Below are 19,513 nucleotides of genomic sequence, written 5' to 3'. Positions count from 1 at the left end.
ATCTTTTCTGTTGGTGAAATAGACGAGCTTTTGAGCTCCACAGAGCTCCTCTTCAGGTCTGGTAAAGTTAATCACAGGCCAGGTGTACGCTACAAACTTACATCGATATAACTACATTGCTCGGGGGTGTAAAAAATCCACACCCCTGTATATCCACATCCCTGAGCAAGGCAGTTATATCAACCTAATCCCTAGTGCAGACAGCACTAAGCTGGCAGGAGAGCTTCTCCAGTCAGCCTAGCGACCACCTCCCAGGAGGGTGGATTAACTATGCCAACGGCAGAAGCTCTTCGGTCGGCATAGTAGCATCTTCACCGAAGCGCTAGAGCGGCACCGGTGCAGTGTTTTAAGTGTAGACCTGCCCAGCATGTCAAAGCTAAAGACAAGGTGGAACAGATTGTTCAGTGTAAGTTATTCCAAAAGACCATTCAAGGCAAACCAGCCCGTTAACACCTCTGCGGTCACAGGACAAAAAGGGGGGGGGGGGGGTGACTGGGTTACACCTTATTGTAATAAATCATAAATCCAGTGTCTTTATTAAGACCATGATTTTTTAAATATCTAGCAAAGTTATGATAAGCTCCCAGGCCTGTCTTTTGAAGGTGATGTACAGGTTGCCTTTGAGGATGAGGCCTGAGAGGTCACCTATGGAGTGATCATTTTGTGGGAAAGTGTGTGCCCACAAGTGAGGGAGTGTTTCTGTCTTTATAGTTTTTCTGTGTGAGTTCATCTGAGAGCAGAATGATTGTCTGGTATCACCCACATAGTTGTTATTGCAGCATTCAGTGCGCTGGATGAGGTCCACCACTTGCTATGATAGGCATGTGTAGGACCCATGGATCTTGAAAGGTGTGTTGTGGGGGGTATTGCTCATGGCAGCAGTGGAGATATGGCTGCAGGTTTTGCATCTGAACATAAGAACGGCCAGACTAGGTCAGGCCAGTGGTCCATGTAGCCCACTAGCCTGTCTTCTGACAGTGGCCAGTGCCAGATGCTCCAGAGGGAATGAAGAGAACAGAGCAATTATCGAGTGATCCATCCCCTGTTGTCCAATCCCAGCTTCTGGTGGTTAGAGGCTTAGGGACAGCCAGAGCATGGGGTTGCATCCCTTACCATCTTTGCTAATAACCATTGATGGACCTGTCCTCCATGAGCTTATCTAATTTTTATTTGAACCCATTTATACTTTTGGCCTTCACAACAACCCCTGGCGATGAGTTCCATAGGTTGACTGTGCATCATGTGAAGAACTTCCTTTGGTTTTTTTAAAATCTATTGCCTATTCATTTCATTGGGTGACCCCTGGTTTTTGTGATATATGAAGGGGTAAAATAACACTTCCTTACTCAATTTCTCCACCCTGGTCATGATTTTATAGACCTCTAGAATATTCCCCAGTAGTCATCTCTTTTCTAAACTGAACAGTTCCAGTCTTTTTAACCTCTCCTCATATGGAAGCAGTTCCATCCCCCTAATCATTTTTATTGATCTTCTCTGTACTTTTTACAATTCTAATATATCGTTTTTGAGACAGGGCAACCAGAACTGCATGCAGTATTCAAGGTGTGGGCATACCAGGGATTTATATAGTAGCATTATATTTACTGTCTTATTAGCTATCCCTTCCCTAATGGTTCCTAACAATCTTTTAGCTTTTTTGACTTCTGCTGCACATTGAGAGAACTATCCACAATGACTGCACAATGAGAGAACTGCACATTGGAGAACTATCCACAATGACTCCAAGATTGTTCTTGAGGGGTAACAGCTAATTTAGACCCCATTATTTTGTATGTACAGTTGGGATTATGTTGTCCAATGTGCATTACTTTGCATTTATCAGCATTGAATTTCATCTGCCATTTTGTTGCCCAGTCACCCAGTTTTGTGAGATCCCTTTGTAACTCTTCGCAGTCTGTTTCGGACTTACCTATCCTAAGTAATTTTGTATCATCTGCAAATGTTGCCACCTCAATGTTTACCCCTTTCTCCAGATCATTTATGAATATGTTGAACAGCACTGGCTGCAGTAGAGATCCTTGGGGGACCCCACTATTTATCTCTCTCCACTGCGAAAACTGCCAATTTCATAGAATCATAGAAGATTAGGGTTGAAAGAGACCTCAGGAGGTCATCTAGTCCAACCCCCTGCTCAAAGCAGGACCAACACCAACTAAATCATCCCAGCCAGGGCTTTGTCAAGCCAGGCTTTAAAAACCTCTAAGGATGGAGATTCCACCACCTCCCTAGGTAACCCATTCCAGTGCTTCACCACCCTCCTAGTGAAATAGTGTTTCCTAATATCCAACCTAGACCTCCCCCACTGCAACTTGAGACCATTACTCCTTGTTCTGTCATCTGCCAGCACTGAGAACAGCCGAGCTCCATCCTCTTTGGAACCCGCCTCCAGGTAGTTGAAGGCTGCTATCAAATCCCCCCTCACTCTTCTCTTCTGCAGACTAAATAAACCCAGTTCCCTCAGCCTCTCCTCATAAATCAAGTGCCCCAGCCCCCTAATAATTTTTGTTGTCCTCTGTTGGACTCTCTCCAGTTTGTCCACATCCTTTCTGTAGTGGGGGGCCCCAAAACTGGATTCAATACTCCAGATGTGGCCTCACCCATGCCTAATGGAAGGGAATAATCACTTCCCTCGATCTGCTGGCAATGCTCCTACAAACACAGCCCAATATGCCATTAGCCTTCTTGGCAACAAGGGCACATTTTTGACTCATATCCAGCTTCTTGTCCACTATAATCCCCAGGTCCTTCTCTGTAGAACTGCCACTTAGCCAGTCGGTCCCCAGCCTGTAGCAGTGAATGGGATTCTTCCGTTCTAAGTGCAAGACTCTGCACTTGTCTTGTTGAACCTCATCAGATTTCTTTTGGCCCAATCCTCCAATTTGTCTAGGTCACTATGGATCTTATCCCTACCCTCCAGCGTATCTACCTCTCCCCCTACAACTTAGTGTCAACCGTGAACTTGCTGAGGGTGCAATACATCCCATCATCCAGATCATTAATGAAGATGTTGAACAAAACCAGCCCCAGGACCAACCCCTGGGGCACTCCGCTTGATACCAGCTGCCAACTTGACATCAATCCGTTGATCACTACCTGTTGAGCCCGACGATCTAGCCAGCTTTCTATCCACCTTATAGTCCATTCATCCAATCCATACTTCTTTAACTTGCTGGCAAGAATACTGTGGGAGACCATATCAAAAGCTTTGGTAAAGTCAAGGAATATCACATCCACTGCTTTCCCCATATCCACAGAGCCAGCTATCTCATCATAGAAGGCAATCAGGTTGGTCAGGCATGACTTGTCCTTGGTGAATCCATGTTGACTGTTCCTGAACACCAATTTATTCCTACCCTTTGTTTCTCATCTTTTAACCAGTTACTGATCCACAAGGGACCTTGTCAGAGGCTTTCTGAAAGTCCAAGTACACTATATCCATTGGCTCACCCTTGTCCACATGCTTGTTGACACTCTCAAATAATTCCAATAGATGGGAGATTATGTCTCACCATTTACAAAAGCTATGTTGCTCTTCCCCAATATATTGTGTTTATCTATGTGTCTGATCATTCTGTTCTTTACTATATTTCCAACAAATTTGCCTGGAAATGAAGTTAGGTTTATCAGCTTATTGCCAGGATCGCCTCTGGAGCCTTTTTTAAAAATTGGCATCACTTTAGCTATCCTCCAGTCACCTGGTACAGAGGCTGATTTAAGCGATAGGTTACATATCAGTTAGTTCTGCAATTTCATATCTGAGTTCCTTCAGAACTCTTGGGTAATACCATCTGGTCCTGGAGACTTATTACAGTTTAATTGAGCCACTTGTTCCGAAACCTCCTCTAATGACACCTCAATCTGGGACAGTTCCTCAGATTTGTCACCTGAAAAGAATGGTGGGAATCTCCCTCACATCCTCTGCAGTGAAGACTGATGCAAAGAATTCATTTAGCTTCTCCGCAATGGCCTCATCTCCCTTAAGTGCTCCAGTCGCACTTAGATCATCCAGGGGCCGCTCTGATTGTTTGGCTTCCTACTTATAATGCACTCCATTTTTTTGCTATTAGTTTTTGTGTCTTTTCCTAGCTGATGTTCAAACTCTTTTTTGGCCTGCCTAATTATGCTTTTACACTTGACTTGTCAGAGTTTATTCTCCTTTCTATTTTCCCCAGTAGGATTTTACTTCCAATGTTTAAAGGGTGTCTTTTTGTCTGTTACCATCTCTTACTCTGTTGTTCAGCTATGGGGGCATTTTTGGGCCTATTTTTATTTATTTATTTGGGGTATACGTTTAGTTTGAGCCTCCATTATGGTGTTTTTCAAAAGTTTCCATGCAGTTTGTAGGCATTTCATTCTTTTGACTGTTCCTTTTCATTTCCATTTAATTAGCTCCCTTGTTTTTGTAATTTCCCTTTTTGAAGTTAAATGCTACTGTGGAGGGTTTCTTTGGTGTTTTCCCCCCTACAAGAATGTAAAATATAATTACATTACGGTTGCTATTACTGAACAGCTCAGCTATATTCACCTCTTGGACCAGATCCCGTGCTCCATTTAGGACTAAAACAAGAAGTGCCTCCCCCCTTGTGGGTTCCAGGACTAGCATTAATGGATTTATGGTTCATTACAACAATCTGTAACCCAGTAACCCCCCGTTTTTGTCATATGATTGCAACGGTGTTAACGGGCCACTTCGCTTCTGAATGGTCTCTTAGAATACAGGGTAACTCTTTTTGCTAAACTATCTGTTCCACCTTCTTTTTGGCTCTGAGTACCTTTCCCAGCCCTGAAGAAGAGTTCTGTGTAGCTTGAAGGTTTGTTGCTCTCACCAACAGAAACTGGTCCAATGAAAGATATGACCTCCTCCACCCTGACTCTCTCATATCCTGGGACCAACAAGGCAAAATCATAAAGTAACAGCTTTCAGTCTCTACTGGCCTGGGCTGGATCTGAACCAGTCAGCCAGATGCAGCCTGTACAGTGCTGCCCATGACGATGCCATTGAGCATGGAGGTCCCCCCCCCCCCCCCGTCCACTTAGCTGGGCTGTGCTGACAGGGACTGAGGCCCATAGTTGCGGGCTGTTCACTCACTGCAGGGACAGAGCCGCTAAAGAGAAGGAACCAAAAATCAGGGCCAAGGTGAAACTCACTGCAGGGACATGAGCGTCTGGTTCTCTCTCATCGCCAGTGCAATAGCCTTCACACCTTCATCATACAACAGATTCGCCGCTAGGCTACAGGCAAAGTACAGAGAAATGAGTTAAACACAGTGTGATGCATTACACCTGCCTCTGGTGGGTTGAAGTGCAGTGAGACAAGTGCAAAGGGGGCGGGGGAGGGAAGAGACAGTAGGATGACATTAAAAGGCAATTAATGGGAAACAGATAAAAGGAAATACACATGGTTTTTACACTGCAATGGGTGATTAATCTGTGGAACTCACTGCTGCAGGACATGGAGGCAAATAGCTTCAAGGTTTCAAAATGGAACTAAACATTTTTAGGAACAAGAAGAGTGTCTGCACTGGTACTAGTCAGGATAATATTGCAAGGGCTTGCTCCATCCTCATAATTCAGGGCATCTGCTAATCATTAGCTGGAGTAAGGAAGACGCTACCCCTTCTTCCCCCACCCCCAGTGGCAGGATATTTCACACTGGCTTATGTCTTCTTCTCAAGCACCCACTGGTAACTTCACTAGATGAATCGCTGTCTTATCTGCCGAGGCAAAGTACTCCGGAGGGATCAGTCAGGTCCACTCTGGGTATTCTACATTCTGCTTTCCACAGAACTCCAAGTTACAAAATGGTTAAGCCAAGCACAAGTTCTTTCGGTCTGCTTCCATACTTGAACCACAGGCTCATCAGGCCAGATCATGCTTAGTGAGAAACCCCAGGAGCTTAAACTAACAGAGCTCCTGGAGTATCGTGTGAGTGGGGATTGCCACTGGAAAACCCCCACCCTCCCCCGTGCTCCCCAGCCTCCTGCCCCTCATGGCCTGCTCACCTGTGTTTGGGCCCAAACAAACCCTCCAGGAGGACCTGCCAGGGCAGACCTGGAGTCTGCAGAAGCTGATGCTGGCCCTGGAGGGGGGATGGTGCTGTGGAGAGCAGCTGTCTTGCCCTGACTCCTCCCCACCCAAGTACAGCCCCCCAAAAGCAGCGGACATGCAGCCATGCAGCATGCAGATGGAGGAACGTCTGCAGAGCTGGAGGGAGGCGGGAGGATGCTGGTTTGGGGCAAATCCCTTCTCTCAAAGGGAAAACAACAGAAGTGATGATATGGCTCCAGAGATTGGACCTAGAAAGGGCCAATCCACCCCACCCCTGATGAGCCATCACAGCGCTGCTCCTTGTCATGCCTTCTCCTTGGCCAGACTCACCTGATCCCCAGCCTGAGTGTTCCCCATTGCCCCAAGGACACACCCTTGGCCACGGGTATTCCACAGCCGCATACCAACCTGTCCTCCCGCACAAGAGTGGCTCCTCTGCACCTGCCTGAGGGCAGTACGGCTGCCGAGCACACAGCGTAAGCTGGGGCAGAGGATTTGGACTTCGAAAACCGGCTGACTTACTCTAGGTTCCTCAGCGTGCGGTTAGCGCGCAGAGCGTTGGCTATCTCCGGCGCCCCCTCTTGGCCAATGGAATTCTCCCGAAGGCTAGGAAAAGAGAAGAGGTCACTGGGATTCCCTCCTTCCAGGGCAAGGAGTGGGAACAGCTCCGGACATTTCTCATTCTCTTCCAGGCACTCTTTGTTTTTTAGGGCAAACAAGACAAAACAACTGGGCCAGCAGGGGGCGGTAGCCTCTAGGCGAGGGCTCTCCGGGGCAGATAGGGGAGGGCGAGGCCGCCTGGCACGTGCAGGTGAACATTCGATGCATGAGCAGCTGCTGCAGTCACACACATGTCTCAGGCGCTGAACAATGCCCCTCGCTCTCTCTTCACCCCACACACAGTCTCCCTACGCCAGGCCCTGCTCTTTGTAGGCTGGCAAAAATCCCTGTTAGGGGAGGGATCAAAAAAACAGATCGGAATGATCAGCGATGAACATCTAGCCCAGCCCAGGTTTTCCTCTTGCGCTGCTCCCGTGGCCCTCCTCAGGTCACACGGCTGCTCCCCCCCGGTTATTGCCCGCTCCCCAAGTCAGAGGGGGTTAGAATTTCCATCTCACTTTGGGAATGACTCACAGAGTCCCTGCCCCCAGCAGGGACAGAGCGCGTTACTCCAGTGCCATTGATTTATCCTCTAGGCGGGCAGCCGCAAAGGAGCAGCTGAGTTTGGGCTGGGCTATTCAGCAGAAGGATATTTTCATTTTTCCCCACCTCCCCCAAATATACACCATACTCATTGCCTCAGGGTTTCTGCTGGGCACAGAGATTGCGCAGCACAGGGCCAGATGTTTCCTGTATCTGCACGGGGCTACAAAGCGGTGGTGGGAAGGATGCAGGGAGTGGGCAGAGTCCCTGGAGAGTAATGAAAGCAGGCTCAGAGGTGCTGTACCCCGTAAAGGGGAAGTGGCTGAGTGGGATGGGGCATGGCCAGGGGTAACAATCGCTCCATCTCCAAAACAGGAGCCATGGTACATGCACCAATGTGTGCTCCCCAGTGCCGCTCTGGGATCTCTGCCGATCTTGCAGACAAAACCCCTCCAGCAACTGCTGCTCGGGCAGTATCCTTCGACAGGAAGCTGCGGTGGAGCTCTGCCTTTCAAAGCCACAGTAGTCCCCATAAAGGTGCTTAGCACATCTGTTGCGGGATCCAAGTGGCCTGAAATATTCTGGAGAACACCCATGTGCCAAAGCCATCAGGAGCAGTCTGCAAAGGCTCTCAGCATTGGCTCACTTCTGCTAGAACTTTTCATTCCTTCTCATTTTGTTTGTATTCTTGTAATTTAAAATGGAATGCTTTGTAAAAAACTCTGGTAATGGCCTTTGTATTCAGTGGAAGCAATCAGCCACGCCTGCTAGGAACGGACCTGGGAACAATGCACCAGGGGAAAAACGGCAGCATTTCTGGTATTTGTAATCTACTGGAAGAGGCTTAGTGGGTCTTCATCTGTTATTAAGCAGCCCCTGCAGGCCTTACTGTCCTTTTATGGCAATATCAGTGAACAATTTTAAAGATTTGTGTCTCCATTGGTGTCTGATCTGTGCAGGACAATCTACCTTAGAAAAAGCACCTTTGTGATTTACCCTATTTCATTTGTTTCTGTAAACAGGGGAGAAATGCATTGTGATCAGTTATACATAACATCGCAGCAGAAAATAAATATCCCAGGTTTCAGTCTGGCACATTGTACTTTCTAAATGTAACAATAGAAACATGTAATTCCACTTCGGACATTTGCCCCTGTTGCCTGCAGTGCTCACAGATGTTTTACTTCAAACTTTCAGAGTTTGGCAACACAGTCCAGTGCTCCTTGTTGGAGATTCTGAAAAAACTTCCACCCTAATTTTGTTAAATCTCTCTCTCTCTCTCTCTCTCTCTCTCTTTTGTAAATGAGTTTAGCATTGGACTGACAGCCTGTATTTATCCCTAGAACAGGAGCAGGGCAAGCGCCCCACCTATCCCTGCTACCAATGTGCGTCACCTCTGAGCCACCCCCTGCAAGTGTTCATGCCCTGCAGAAACTAGGGGGTTCATTAGCACCAATAGTGGCCCTGGTTTCTGTCTACTCTTCATAGACTCCAAGGCCAGCAGGGACTATTGTGAGCAGCTAGTCCGACCCCCTGTGTAACGCAGGCCAGAGAACGGCCCCAAATAATGCCTAGAGCAGAGCTCTTAGACAAACATCCAATGAAACGGACTAAGACCCAGCAAACGTATTTCCCTGACTCGCCATCAGGGAGCAGGCTGGGCTGGACTGGAACTGACCTACAGATGGAAGCTACTAAATCATCCCCAGTCCCCTGAGCTGTCCAGCTCCTCAGTTGCACGTGGGTGTTTTGAAAAATGTTAAGTGTATTGGCCAAGGGAGGGTTACTGTACGACCGGGTTTCCCCGGACATTGCCTCTCTTTTGATCCTCCACCCTCTGTCCAGAAGGATTTTTCAAATCAGAGGCAACGTCCGGGAGTTTTCAAGCAGATGTTGCAGCTCAGAAAGAGCTGGATACACGTCCAATTGGTCCCTTCCTTGCAACTGCAGCTGATTGGTCCCTTCCCTGTAGCGGGAGCTGCCAGATCCCACCCACCCAGGCCCCAGATCCCAGCCCTGGGGTGGGGGAGAACCCCGCAGGGAGGCGCTGATGGACAGGCTGGCGCTGTGTCCTGGGTCTGCACCAGCCACCCTGCCACCATGACAGGGAGTGACAGTGCCCCCCCACCTCAAGAGTGAGGCCACAGGTACCCCCTCCAAAAAACCCCAAATACTCCCTCTCCAGCACCCCCTAAATGCCTTCTCCTGTCCCAATAGACATACACCCCTCCAGCACCCCCCAAGTACCTCCTCACAATGCAAAAACACATTCTTCCAGCACCCCGCACCCCCTCCCATCCCAGTACACACACACACCCCTCTGGCACCCCCCAAATACTCCCTCCAGCACCCCCCAAATACCCTCTCCTGTCCCAGTACACACACACACACAGACCCCACTCTGGCACCCCCCAAATACCCCCCACACAGCCCCTCCAGCTCTCCCCCACACCCGGCAGTGTCCTCTTTTTGGGAACCTGAAATATGGTAACCCTAGGCCACGGAGACCCCCCCCCCCCGCCATTCACCTTCTTTGGCTTGCAATGGTTTCGCTGCTAGCAGCAGGATTAGAAAAGGCGCAGCTGAGCTGATCCATTTCTCAAGGCAAAAAACGAACCGAGTTAGAAGAGAAGCTCAGCTGTATGAAGAGGTGACACCCACCAAATTGGGATCCAGACCAATTAGCTGGGTGCAAACCCGTTGCCCCCTGGGCCTCCCCTCACCCCCCACCCCCACCCCCGGATACTGGTCCCATTCGCCCAGGAGCTGCAGGGTGGGGGGCCGTGCTCCAGTAGCAAGGAACGCATGCTGTAGCTAGTGCAAAAAACAAGATTACTGCCAGAGAGACCTGGAAGGTGCTGCGCCGAATGACACAATTCTTGTGGTGACAACATGGCCAGATGACCAGCCAGCGTATGTGTTCGCGATCTGAGTGGGGCAGTGTCGGGAAGAGGGGAGAGCGGAGACCAAGACTTACTTGAGGCTGATGAGGCCCCGGTTGGAGCGCAGCGCTCCTATCAGCGCCGTGACCCCCGCGTTACTGATCGAATTGCTCTGGAGGCTAAAACACAAAGAGATACAGCAGAGTGTCACCACAGGAACGACGCAGTGGGCCTTCGTACCAGCCCAGCACTGGATGAGTTCACCTTGTGTGGTTAAGAGTGAATTCATCATGGCAAAAAGTGCCAGCCTGTTGGAAATCCTGGACAGGTCGACAAAGCCCGCCAAAGCAAAAGCCCCACCCCCCAGCAATGGAGGAGGAGCCACAGAGCCAGCAATCAGCTAAGCAGTGGGGATACCAAAGATAAAGCAGGAGCAGGAGTGAGGGTCACAGGTTCAGAATGAGGCGGCTGAGGACACCAAGCAGAGAGCCCCAGACAATGCCCCCAGCTCCCCAAAGGAGTCCCAAGAGCCAGTGGATGCCACCCAGAGGAGCTCTGCTTGGAGACAGGCGGTAGGTGGAGACCAAAAAAATAGGTGCAAGGCACATGCCTGTCCAGCTTCCTCTTCTGGGACTGACAGACACCCCTCAAGAGACAGCTGGCTAGGAGGCCCCTGGACTGTGTGGGGCCACACACGGGGAGCGCAAAAAGGAAAAGAGGTGGGGAAAGTTCAGCCAGAGCCCCAGCAGGCAGTCCTGGGAGAGCTGGGAGAGGGGGTGCACCCTGCTGCACTGGAGGGAGGTGCGCGCTGAGGTCCCCCTCTTGGCACAGAAAGGGCACGTGCTCCCGGTGAAAGGTGCCAGACTGAGAAGACAAAAGTCTTCCATTTGCCCCCGGGACAGGGACAGTACAGGCAAGAGCAGCAGGCACGCCCTGCCCATGGTGCCAGGTTACCCTGCCCCAGTCCTGAGCAGGAAGGAGCGCGTCTGTTGGGGCAGAGGGCTGCTTGGTTTCTAAGGCGAGTCAGTCTGCGGCCCCTCTGCTGAGACTCCTAACCAGGGTGGAGAAGTTTTGTGATGGAGCCCATGAGGAAGCAGACAGTGGACAGCAACTCATTTCCCACAGGCCACCAAACCTCTAGCAGGGAAATAACTCTGGGCACAACAGACGAGGGCTGGTTGCAACGGGGAAAGCCAAGGCTCCTTATGCCACCCCCAGTCCTCCTGTCTTCTTTGCTGAATCTTCCTCCTACTACCCTCCTCTGAAGATACCAAGACTTCCTGGGAGACCCCCTGGAACTGATCCCCACAAAAAATGCACGAGGCCATCACACCCCTAGCCATTCCCCTCTGCCCTGCAGATCATCAATGGGAAATTTTCCCAAAGGAACCTACCAGCCCCTTCCCCACAAAGGCCCCTTCTGCTTTCCACGGACATGAGTTGGGGGAACAGACAAGGATGGGGTAGGAGGCAACCCCAGATCACTTTGGATCACGACTCTGCCCTTGGGAGAGCTGAGCAGTGGAGCATTAACAAGCACCCCTTGGCAGTGAAGAACAATGCATCAGGGGTGCTCCAGGCACTTGAGTGGCAAGGGACTTACTCCAGGGTTGTGAGACTGTGATTCACTCTCAGAGCTTCGGCCAAGGCTACAGAGCCAGTGTCCCCCACACAGTTACTGGAGAGGCTGTGAGAAAGGAAAGGGAGATCAGCCATTAGCAGCTGTGAAATTGCAGTCAGAGCCCAGAGGCAGGGGATCCCAATCAGCCTGAGAAAAGCCAGCCCCCACCTTGGCCCCCTAGTGAGGGGGTGGCTTGGTTTCCTCACAGCTGCCAAGTCTCACAACGGGAAAAGTGAGTGTTCCGCAGTGACGTGCCAAGGCCGAGTCCCCAGCAGGCCAGTCACATCCCGGGAAAGGAGGAGCTAGGTGGGCGACAAGGCCCAGCACTTTAGCAGCAATACGAACATCTCCATCTGGATTCTGCATCTGATCACCCCATCCCAACATAGGACAAAATGACAGTAGAAAACTGATCTGGTAAAGGAACAGCCACAGGCACCAAATACATTTACAATGCAAGCCAGAGCGATGGAGACCTCGCCCATCCACAGAGAAAAGCTGTGTCCGCTCAAGCTCAAAGATCAATTGCCCATTCAGTGACACTGTGTCCCTGTCAGCCTGTGGCATGTGGTGATCCCACCTTGCCCACCTACTCAGGGGAACTTGGGGCGCTCTTCTGATTTATATTGTGCCCATTGCTGCGTTACCTGGGAGTGGCTGAGAGATTAAAGTGAATCGATGCTAACCGCTGGCATAAATCAGCAGCTGTTCCTTCTGCACCCTCACCCACTGGCAGGGCAAATGCTATCTGGCTACAGGCCCACATAAGAAAAAGGCAGAGCAAATAAACGCCTCTTGCACGGCTTCCTAAATTGTTTCCACACTTGCACCTTGGCAGCATGTCGGAGGAAGTTCATTTCAAAGCTGAAAGCACTCCAAAGACAACACCCTTCTGCCCATCCCTGGGAGATCAGCCCTTTTAAGAGAATCATAGAATATCAGGGTTGGAAGGGACCTAAGGAGGTCATCTTGTCCAACCCCCTGCTCAAAGCAGGACCAATCCCCAATTTTTGCCCCAGATCCCTAAATGGCCCCCTCAAGAATTGAACTCACAGGGTTTAGCAGGCCAATGCTCAAACCACTGAGCTATCTCTCCCTCCATAGGGAGGTCCCTCAAAAGGTCATCAAGTCCAGCCCCTTGTGCAGAGGCAGGACCAAGTAAACCTACACCTTCCTGACAGGTGTCTGTCCAACCTGTTCTGAAAAACCTCCAGTGATAGGGTTCCGCAACCTCCCTCGGAAGCCTGTTCCAGAGCTTAACTATCCTTATGGCTAGAAAGTTTTTCCTACTATCTAACCTAAATCTCCCTTGCTGCCAATTAAGCCCATTACATCTGGTCCAGCTTCAGTGGACACGGAGAACAATTGATCACTGGCCTCTTTAGAACAGACCTCATCATATTTAAAGACTGTTATCAGATCCCCCCATAGTTTTCTTTTCTTAAGACTAAACTTTTCCTCATAGGTCAGGGTTTCTAAACCTTGTGGCATTTTTGTTGCTCACCTCTGGACTCTCTCCAATTTGTTCACGTCTTTCCTAAAGTGAGGCATCCAGGACTGGACACAGTATCCAGCTGAGGCCTCACCAGTGCTGAGCAGAGTGGGGTAATTACCTCTGTGTCTTATACAAGACATTCCTGGTAATGCGCCTAGAATAATATTAGCCTTCTGCAACTGCATCACTTTGTTTACTCATTCTATTTGTGATCCACTATAACCCCAAGATCCGTTTCAGCAGTACTCCCGCCAAGTCAATTATTCCCCGTTTTGTAGTTCTGCAGTTGATTTTTGCTTCCGAAGTGTAGAACTTTGCACTTGTCATTATTAAATTTCACTTTGTTGATTTCAGACCAATTCTCTGATTTGTCAAGGTTGTTTTGAATTCTAATCCTGGCCTCCAAAGTGCTTGCAACCCCTCCGAGCTTGGTGTCATCTGCAAATTTGATAAGCATCCTCTCCACTCTATCATTAATTTCAATATTGAATAGCACCAGACCCAGGACTGACCCCTGCAGGACCACAGTAGATACGCCCTCCCAGTTGCACAGCGAACCACAGATAATTACTCTCTGAGTACCGTCTTTCAATCAGTTGTGCACCCACCTTATAGTAAATTCATCTAGACCGCATTTCCCCTGTTTGTTATGAGACTGTCGTGAGGGACTGTATCCAAAAGCCTTACTAAAAATCAGGGTATATCACATCTACTACTTCCCCGCATCCACTAGTCCACGAGTAACCCTACTGAAGGAAATTAGGCTGGTCTGGTATAATTTTTTCTTGTTTAATAATTTGCTCCAGTTTCTTTCCAGGTATTGATTTCAGGTTGCTCTATAAATCCCTGGGTCCTCTTCAGTGTTCCCTCTCATTTTCCCCGCCCATGTGTGGAATGAATTTTGTTATGTGCACCAATATGGAGATGATGTGTGACACATCACCTTCATATTGGTGCACAGAACAAAATTCATTTGGTGGGGGTGGGGCCGAGGGGTTTGGAGTGTGTGTGTGTGTGGTGGGGGGGGGGCTCAGAGCTGGGCCAGAGGGTTGGGATGCAGGGGTGTGAGGGCTCTGGCTGGGGGTGCGGGCTCTGGGGTGGGGCTGGGGATGAGGGGCTCAGAGCTGGGGCAGAGGGTTGAGGTGCATAGGATGAGGGCTCCAGCTGGGGGTGTGGGGCTGGGGATGAGGGGTTTGGGGTGCAGAAGGGTGCTCTGGGGCTACGGTGGGGAGAGAGGACTCCCCCTAGCTCTCTCTCCCCGCAGTAGCACCATCTGCAGCAGGTCCATGCCGGGGCTGGGTTGGGGGCGGGGGAAGGGTGTCCCCATAGGCACCGACTCCGTGGGTCTCCAGGGCTGGAGCACCCACAGAGAAAAATTAGCCACTGGCAGCCAAGCTCCCCCTCCCTCCCAGTGCCTCCTGCCCTCTGTGAACAGCTGTTTTGCAGCATGTAGGAAACTCCGGGAGGGGGAGGAAGAGCAGGGATGGGGCGCACTTGGGGGAGGAGGCGGGGCAGAGGTGGGACAGGGCAGGAAGAGGTGGGGCGGGACCTGGGAGGGAGCAGGGGATCAAGCACCCCCTGGCTGAAGGGGAAGTCAGCGCCTCTGGGCACCCTTCCCCCAGCCGCAGAAGGTTGGGGCCAGGCTAGGTTGGGGCTGGGGAAGGGGCGCCCCTCCCCCGGCCGCAGCAGGTCCCAGCTGGACAGGTTCCCTGAGCGCCTGCCCAGCCTGCATGGCCAGCAGCTTATTTAGCTTACAGGAAACTTAGATCCTCTTTGTCCCCCTTTCTAAAGACCAGCACTGTGTTTGCCCTTCTCCAGTCCTCTGGGACCTCACCCATCCTCCATGAGTTCGCCAATATAATCTCTAACAATTCCAAGATTGCTTCAGCTAGTTCCTTAAGTACCCTAAGATGAATTTCACCAGGCCCTGCCAACTTTAATACAGCTGATCGATCTGAACATTCTTTAACCTGTTCCTTCCCTAGTTTGGCTTTTCATAGAAATGCTCTTGGAAGGGAAGCTTTCCAGGGAGTTGCAAAGCACGACCCCAGACATGTGTTTAGCTCTAGTGCTTGTCTGATTTGTGTTCCCTGACTACGGTGGTTCGTATTTCTGGGGGCACAGCTGCTGTACTTCCAGCAATGGGTGTGTCCAGGCCCTCTCCAGGGTACGTTATTAACATAAGAACAAGTGTGGCCGGACTGTACCCTTCTGATCGGCATGCAGAGGATCCCCTTCAAACAGGTCTCTCCCTCCCCGTGCTGGAAAAGGGGCCATGGAGGTGTGGCTCTTCCCAGTGAGGCATGCTGGGGGGATAGGGCAGGCAGTGGGTACACTGGAGTAAGGTGGCCACTCGCCCGTTTCCAGAATACCAGACATCCTGGTACTTCCAGGAACAGCATGACCCCATCCCCGCCAACATGATCCTGCCCCTGCCAGCAGGACAGTAGATGTGAGGTCACACTGCCTGGGCAGAAGCCATTTTTAAGAGCCGCAGGGTGCTGAGTGGCATCCCCCATCCTACATTGGAGAAAACCACATCTGGTTTTGTCCCAGTACCGCACAGGGACAAACCTCTCAAAAAGGGGCCTGTCTAGTTTGGTACCTACACTGGAGGAAGGAGTGAGAGATGCATCTCTTCCCCCCGGACACCCAATAGAGATTCCTCTGGAGATATAATACAGCCAGCTGCCCCCTCCACAGTGGGAGCCCCTCTCCCCTTTAACAGGAATCCTGCCAACACGGCTGCCAAGCAGCCGGGCAGTCAGGAAGCAAGGCTATAGCTGCCGAGCACCCGAGCTGCTGCACAGCCCCAGATGGTCTGCGTGGATGGCCTTGTGCCCATAGAGAGCCCAGATATCCCTTCCAGTCTCAAGGTGTCCACAGGGTTTTGGGGCCACATGCTTGCTGCAGGAAGGCACTCAACAGTGAGCAGGGGATGAGCAGAGGTCAAACCCTGGCCTCCCAATGAGAATGCACAGGAAACCCTGCCAGGGGAGTCTGGTGGGATTTCCTGTCCCTGGCTGGCTGTTACCACACACTACCTTCCCGCCCCACTCGTGTCCCTGTGGTAACAGCCACACATCCATCCGCACTCATGAAGCTGTACATAGGGTGCAGCACTTGCACTTACGTCAGTGTCTCTATAATATCGCTGCTGAATTACTACAAGATACATCACACGGAAACTGGTGAGCATAAACATTCCTTCCATGCTTATGAAATGACTCCCTGACCTCCCACCCTATGCACATAAAGCAACCGTTGAGCCCAATGCACTTCGGGCCAGATTCTGCCATTCTGAGCCACAATGAACAGTCAGTCCATCCCTCCATGAGAAATCCCCCTGATTTCAATGGGACCACCCATGGAATAGGGGTGGCAATATCTGGCCTTTCTTGTACACCATGTCATAATAGGTTGGGACAGATCCTAAGGGGACTCAGAAGTTAGTGTCAACCTCAATCATTGTTCATCTCTCTATTAACTTGTAACCTCTCTGTCAATCCTTACATCAGTTCCCTGAGATTCCCGTTCTGCTTCAGTGCTTCTGCTATTTTCTTTGCACCTTGGGGCCCAATGGAGTTCTTCTGAAGGCTGTGAAGAAGACAGAATCACCCATAAACTTCAAAAAGAGGGAGTCAGCTCTCCATCAATAACACACTTTAACTTCCTTCTTCTCACTTGAGGTCTCCCATTTCTGGCTGAGGCACTTCTGCCTCTGTATATTTTGTACTCCCCTAATGCACACAGGTAGCTTTGGTGCACACTCTTTTGCTATTTATACCTTCATCCCATCTCTTATCATGCTCTACTAGACCTAGATCCTCAAATTCTCTCTGGATAGCTGCCCCAGGTAAGCTGGTGGGTGGACTTTTCCATCAGAGTGGAGGATTTTCCATCAGAGTGGAGACTAGCTGGCCTGGTCACATCAAGTAACAGCCATGATCATGTTGTTATCAGCCATTACCATATTGACAGACATCATCATCATCATCAAGGCAAATCCTTGCCAATCTAGCATCACACTTGACATCACACTCTGTTACATGCCCTATTCGACCTAACCTAAAATCATAGCAAGGTAGGGCTGGTAGGGACCTTGAGAGGTCATCTAGTCCAGCCCCTGCGCTATGGCAGGACCAAGTAAACCTAGACCATCCCTGATAGGTGTTTGTCCAACCTGTTCTGAAAAACCTCCAGTGATGGAGATTCCACAACCTCCCTTGGAAGCCTGTTCCAGTGCTTAACTGTCCTTACAGTCAAAACATTTTCCCCAATATCTAACCTAAATCTCCCTTGCTGCCAATTAAGCACATTAGTTCTTGTCCTGCCTTCAGTGGACATGGAGAACAATTCATCATAGTCCTGTTTTTAACAGCTCCTCATGTATTTGAAGACTATTATCAGGTCCCCCCTCTGTCTTTCCTCAAGACTAAACTTGTCCAGATTTTTTAAACCTTTCCTTATAGGTCAGGTTTTCTACGCCTTTTATCCTTTCGGTTGCTCTCCTCTGGACTCTCTCCAGTTTGTTCACATCTTTCGTAAAGTGAGGCAACCAGAACTGGACACAGTATCCAGCTGAGGCCTCACCAGTGCTGAGTACAGCAGGACAGTTACCTCCCATGTCTTACATATAACATTCCTGTTAATACACCCCAGAATGATATGAGCATTTTTTTGCATTTGCATCATATTGTTGACTCACATTCAATTTGTGATCTACTCTAACCCCCAGATCCTTTTCAGCAATACTACCACCTAGTCAGTTATTCCCCATTTTGTAGCTTTGCATTTCATTTTTGCTTCCTAATTGTAGTAGTTTGCACTTAGCTTTATCTTCTTAGTGGTTAGAATAAATAAGACAGACTGGGTATGAACCAGGCAAACAAGCCAGGCACCATCTTCCTCAGGGTCCACCCCACCATCTATCATGTTTCCTTCACATCGGCTCTGTCCTGCCCCCTCCTGCTCCTTGAGCAGAAGAGCATCTCTCTCCACACTTGGCCTCTGCTCACTTTTGGGCACAGCAATTGCAGTAGATTTAGCGCATTGTAGGCGAATGGGTTTGCGGGAATGTGGTTCCTGTAAGATGGAAGCCAGCTGTGATGTGAGCAGTGCAGGCTTCCTTGTGTGAAATGGTGGCACCCTTGCGACTGGAGCCTGGGCAATGGAGGAGGAACCGTGTTTAGTGGAGTGCAAAGACATGATTAAGTGTCTGAGTAGAGACACGGAAAACGGTCAGATTGTGGGGCAGAGGACAATGGCTCATCTGCTTGTGCTTTCAGATGGCCCTGACCAGGAGGCCAAGCCAAGAAGGGGAATTAGCAGCAGGCTGCTGTGACCACAGCGCTGCCCTTGCAGATGGCCGCGGAAAGGAGCAGACAGCAAACCATAGGGGAGCTTGGGTGTTAGAATCACTCACTGCAAAGTTGTCAGCTTGTGGTTGGTTAAAAGGGCCTCAGCCAGGAATTTAGCACCATCTTCCTTGATCACGTTATTCTGGAGGCTGCAGAGATAACACAACACAATTATTGTGGAAAAACTGGGAATTAGAGCAGAATGCAGCCACATACTGTCCCAGCCTGTCTCATATTAGCCATGCCGTCTCCTGAGGCCAGAGGCAATGGTATAAAAGAATGAACCCCCATGTGCCTGAACTTCCTGTGCTGTTCTTTTCCTAGTGCGCCTCCTGAGTCTTGCCCCCAGCCCCTGCTGTTTGGGACTGCCTCCTGCCCCCTTAGCAGCCTATCTCTTCCAGACACCTCTTGCCCTTTCTCGTCTCCCTCCCTTGTGTTTAAGGTGCTGGGGTTGAGTCACACGTTCCTTCACACCACACCACTCCACCACACCACGCCACATGGTAAAGAGTCCTTAAAGTGGCTGTAGATTACACAGACATCCACTTTACACATCTGCCTGCACCTGATGGCCCTCACACTGCCAGAGCGGGGTAAAGCAGCCTGAGGGTAACTGAGACATCAGGCCCTTCGTTTTTTATATGGTCTTATAGGCCACTTCTATCCCTCCCTTTCCTCCTCTGCCTAGTCTTCCTTCTGCCTGGCTTCCTGCTCTTCCCCGCCCTTCGGTGCCATCAGAAGAACATAAAAGAACATAAGAACAGCCATACTGGGTCAGACCAGTATCCTCTCTTCTGACAGTAGATGGTACAAGGTGCATCAGAGGGAATGAACAGAGCCGGGCAATCATCATGTGATCCATCCTCTGTCATCCAGTCCCGGCTTCTGGCAGTCAGAGGTTTAGGACACCCAGAACATGGGGTTGTGTCTCTGATCGTTCTTG

At 50.2% G+C, this 19,513-nt stretch overlaps 1 protein-coding gene across 1 annotated transcript in view; it reads right to left on the bottom strand.

Moving 5' to 3' along the window:
- The window catches only part of NLRC3 (NLR family CARD domain containing 3), a 72,319-nt gene that overhangs the window by 7,673 nt on the left and 45,133 nt on the right, over nt 1-19,513 (bottom strand). The window contains exons 8-13 of the mRNA XM_074964675.1: nt 18,636-18,719; nt 16,724-16,807; nt 11,698-11,781; nt 10,190-10,273; nt 6,592-6,675; nt 5,170-5,253 (exon numbers count right to left, since the gene is read on the bottom strand). Of these exons, the coding sequence (XP_074820776.1) occupies nt 5,170-5,253; nt 6,592-6,675; nt 10,190-10,273; nt 11,698-11,781; nt 16,724-16,807; nt 18,636-18,719 (504 nt within the window). The remainder of the gene's footprint in view (nt 1-5,169; nt 5,254-6,591; nt 6,676-10,189; nt 10,274-11,697; nt 11,782-16,723; nt 16,808-18,635; nt 18,720-19,513) is intronic.

The sequence above is a fragment of the Natator depressus genome, chromosome 10 (assembly GCF_965152275.1).
Source record: "Natator depressus isolate rNatDep1 chromosome 10, rNatDep2.hap1, whole genome shotgun sequence".
Lineage (NCBI taxonomy): Eukaryota > Metazoa > Chordata > Testudines > Cheloniidae > Natator > Natator depressus.
This window is presented reverse-complemented; position numbering and strand designations above follow the sequence as displayed.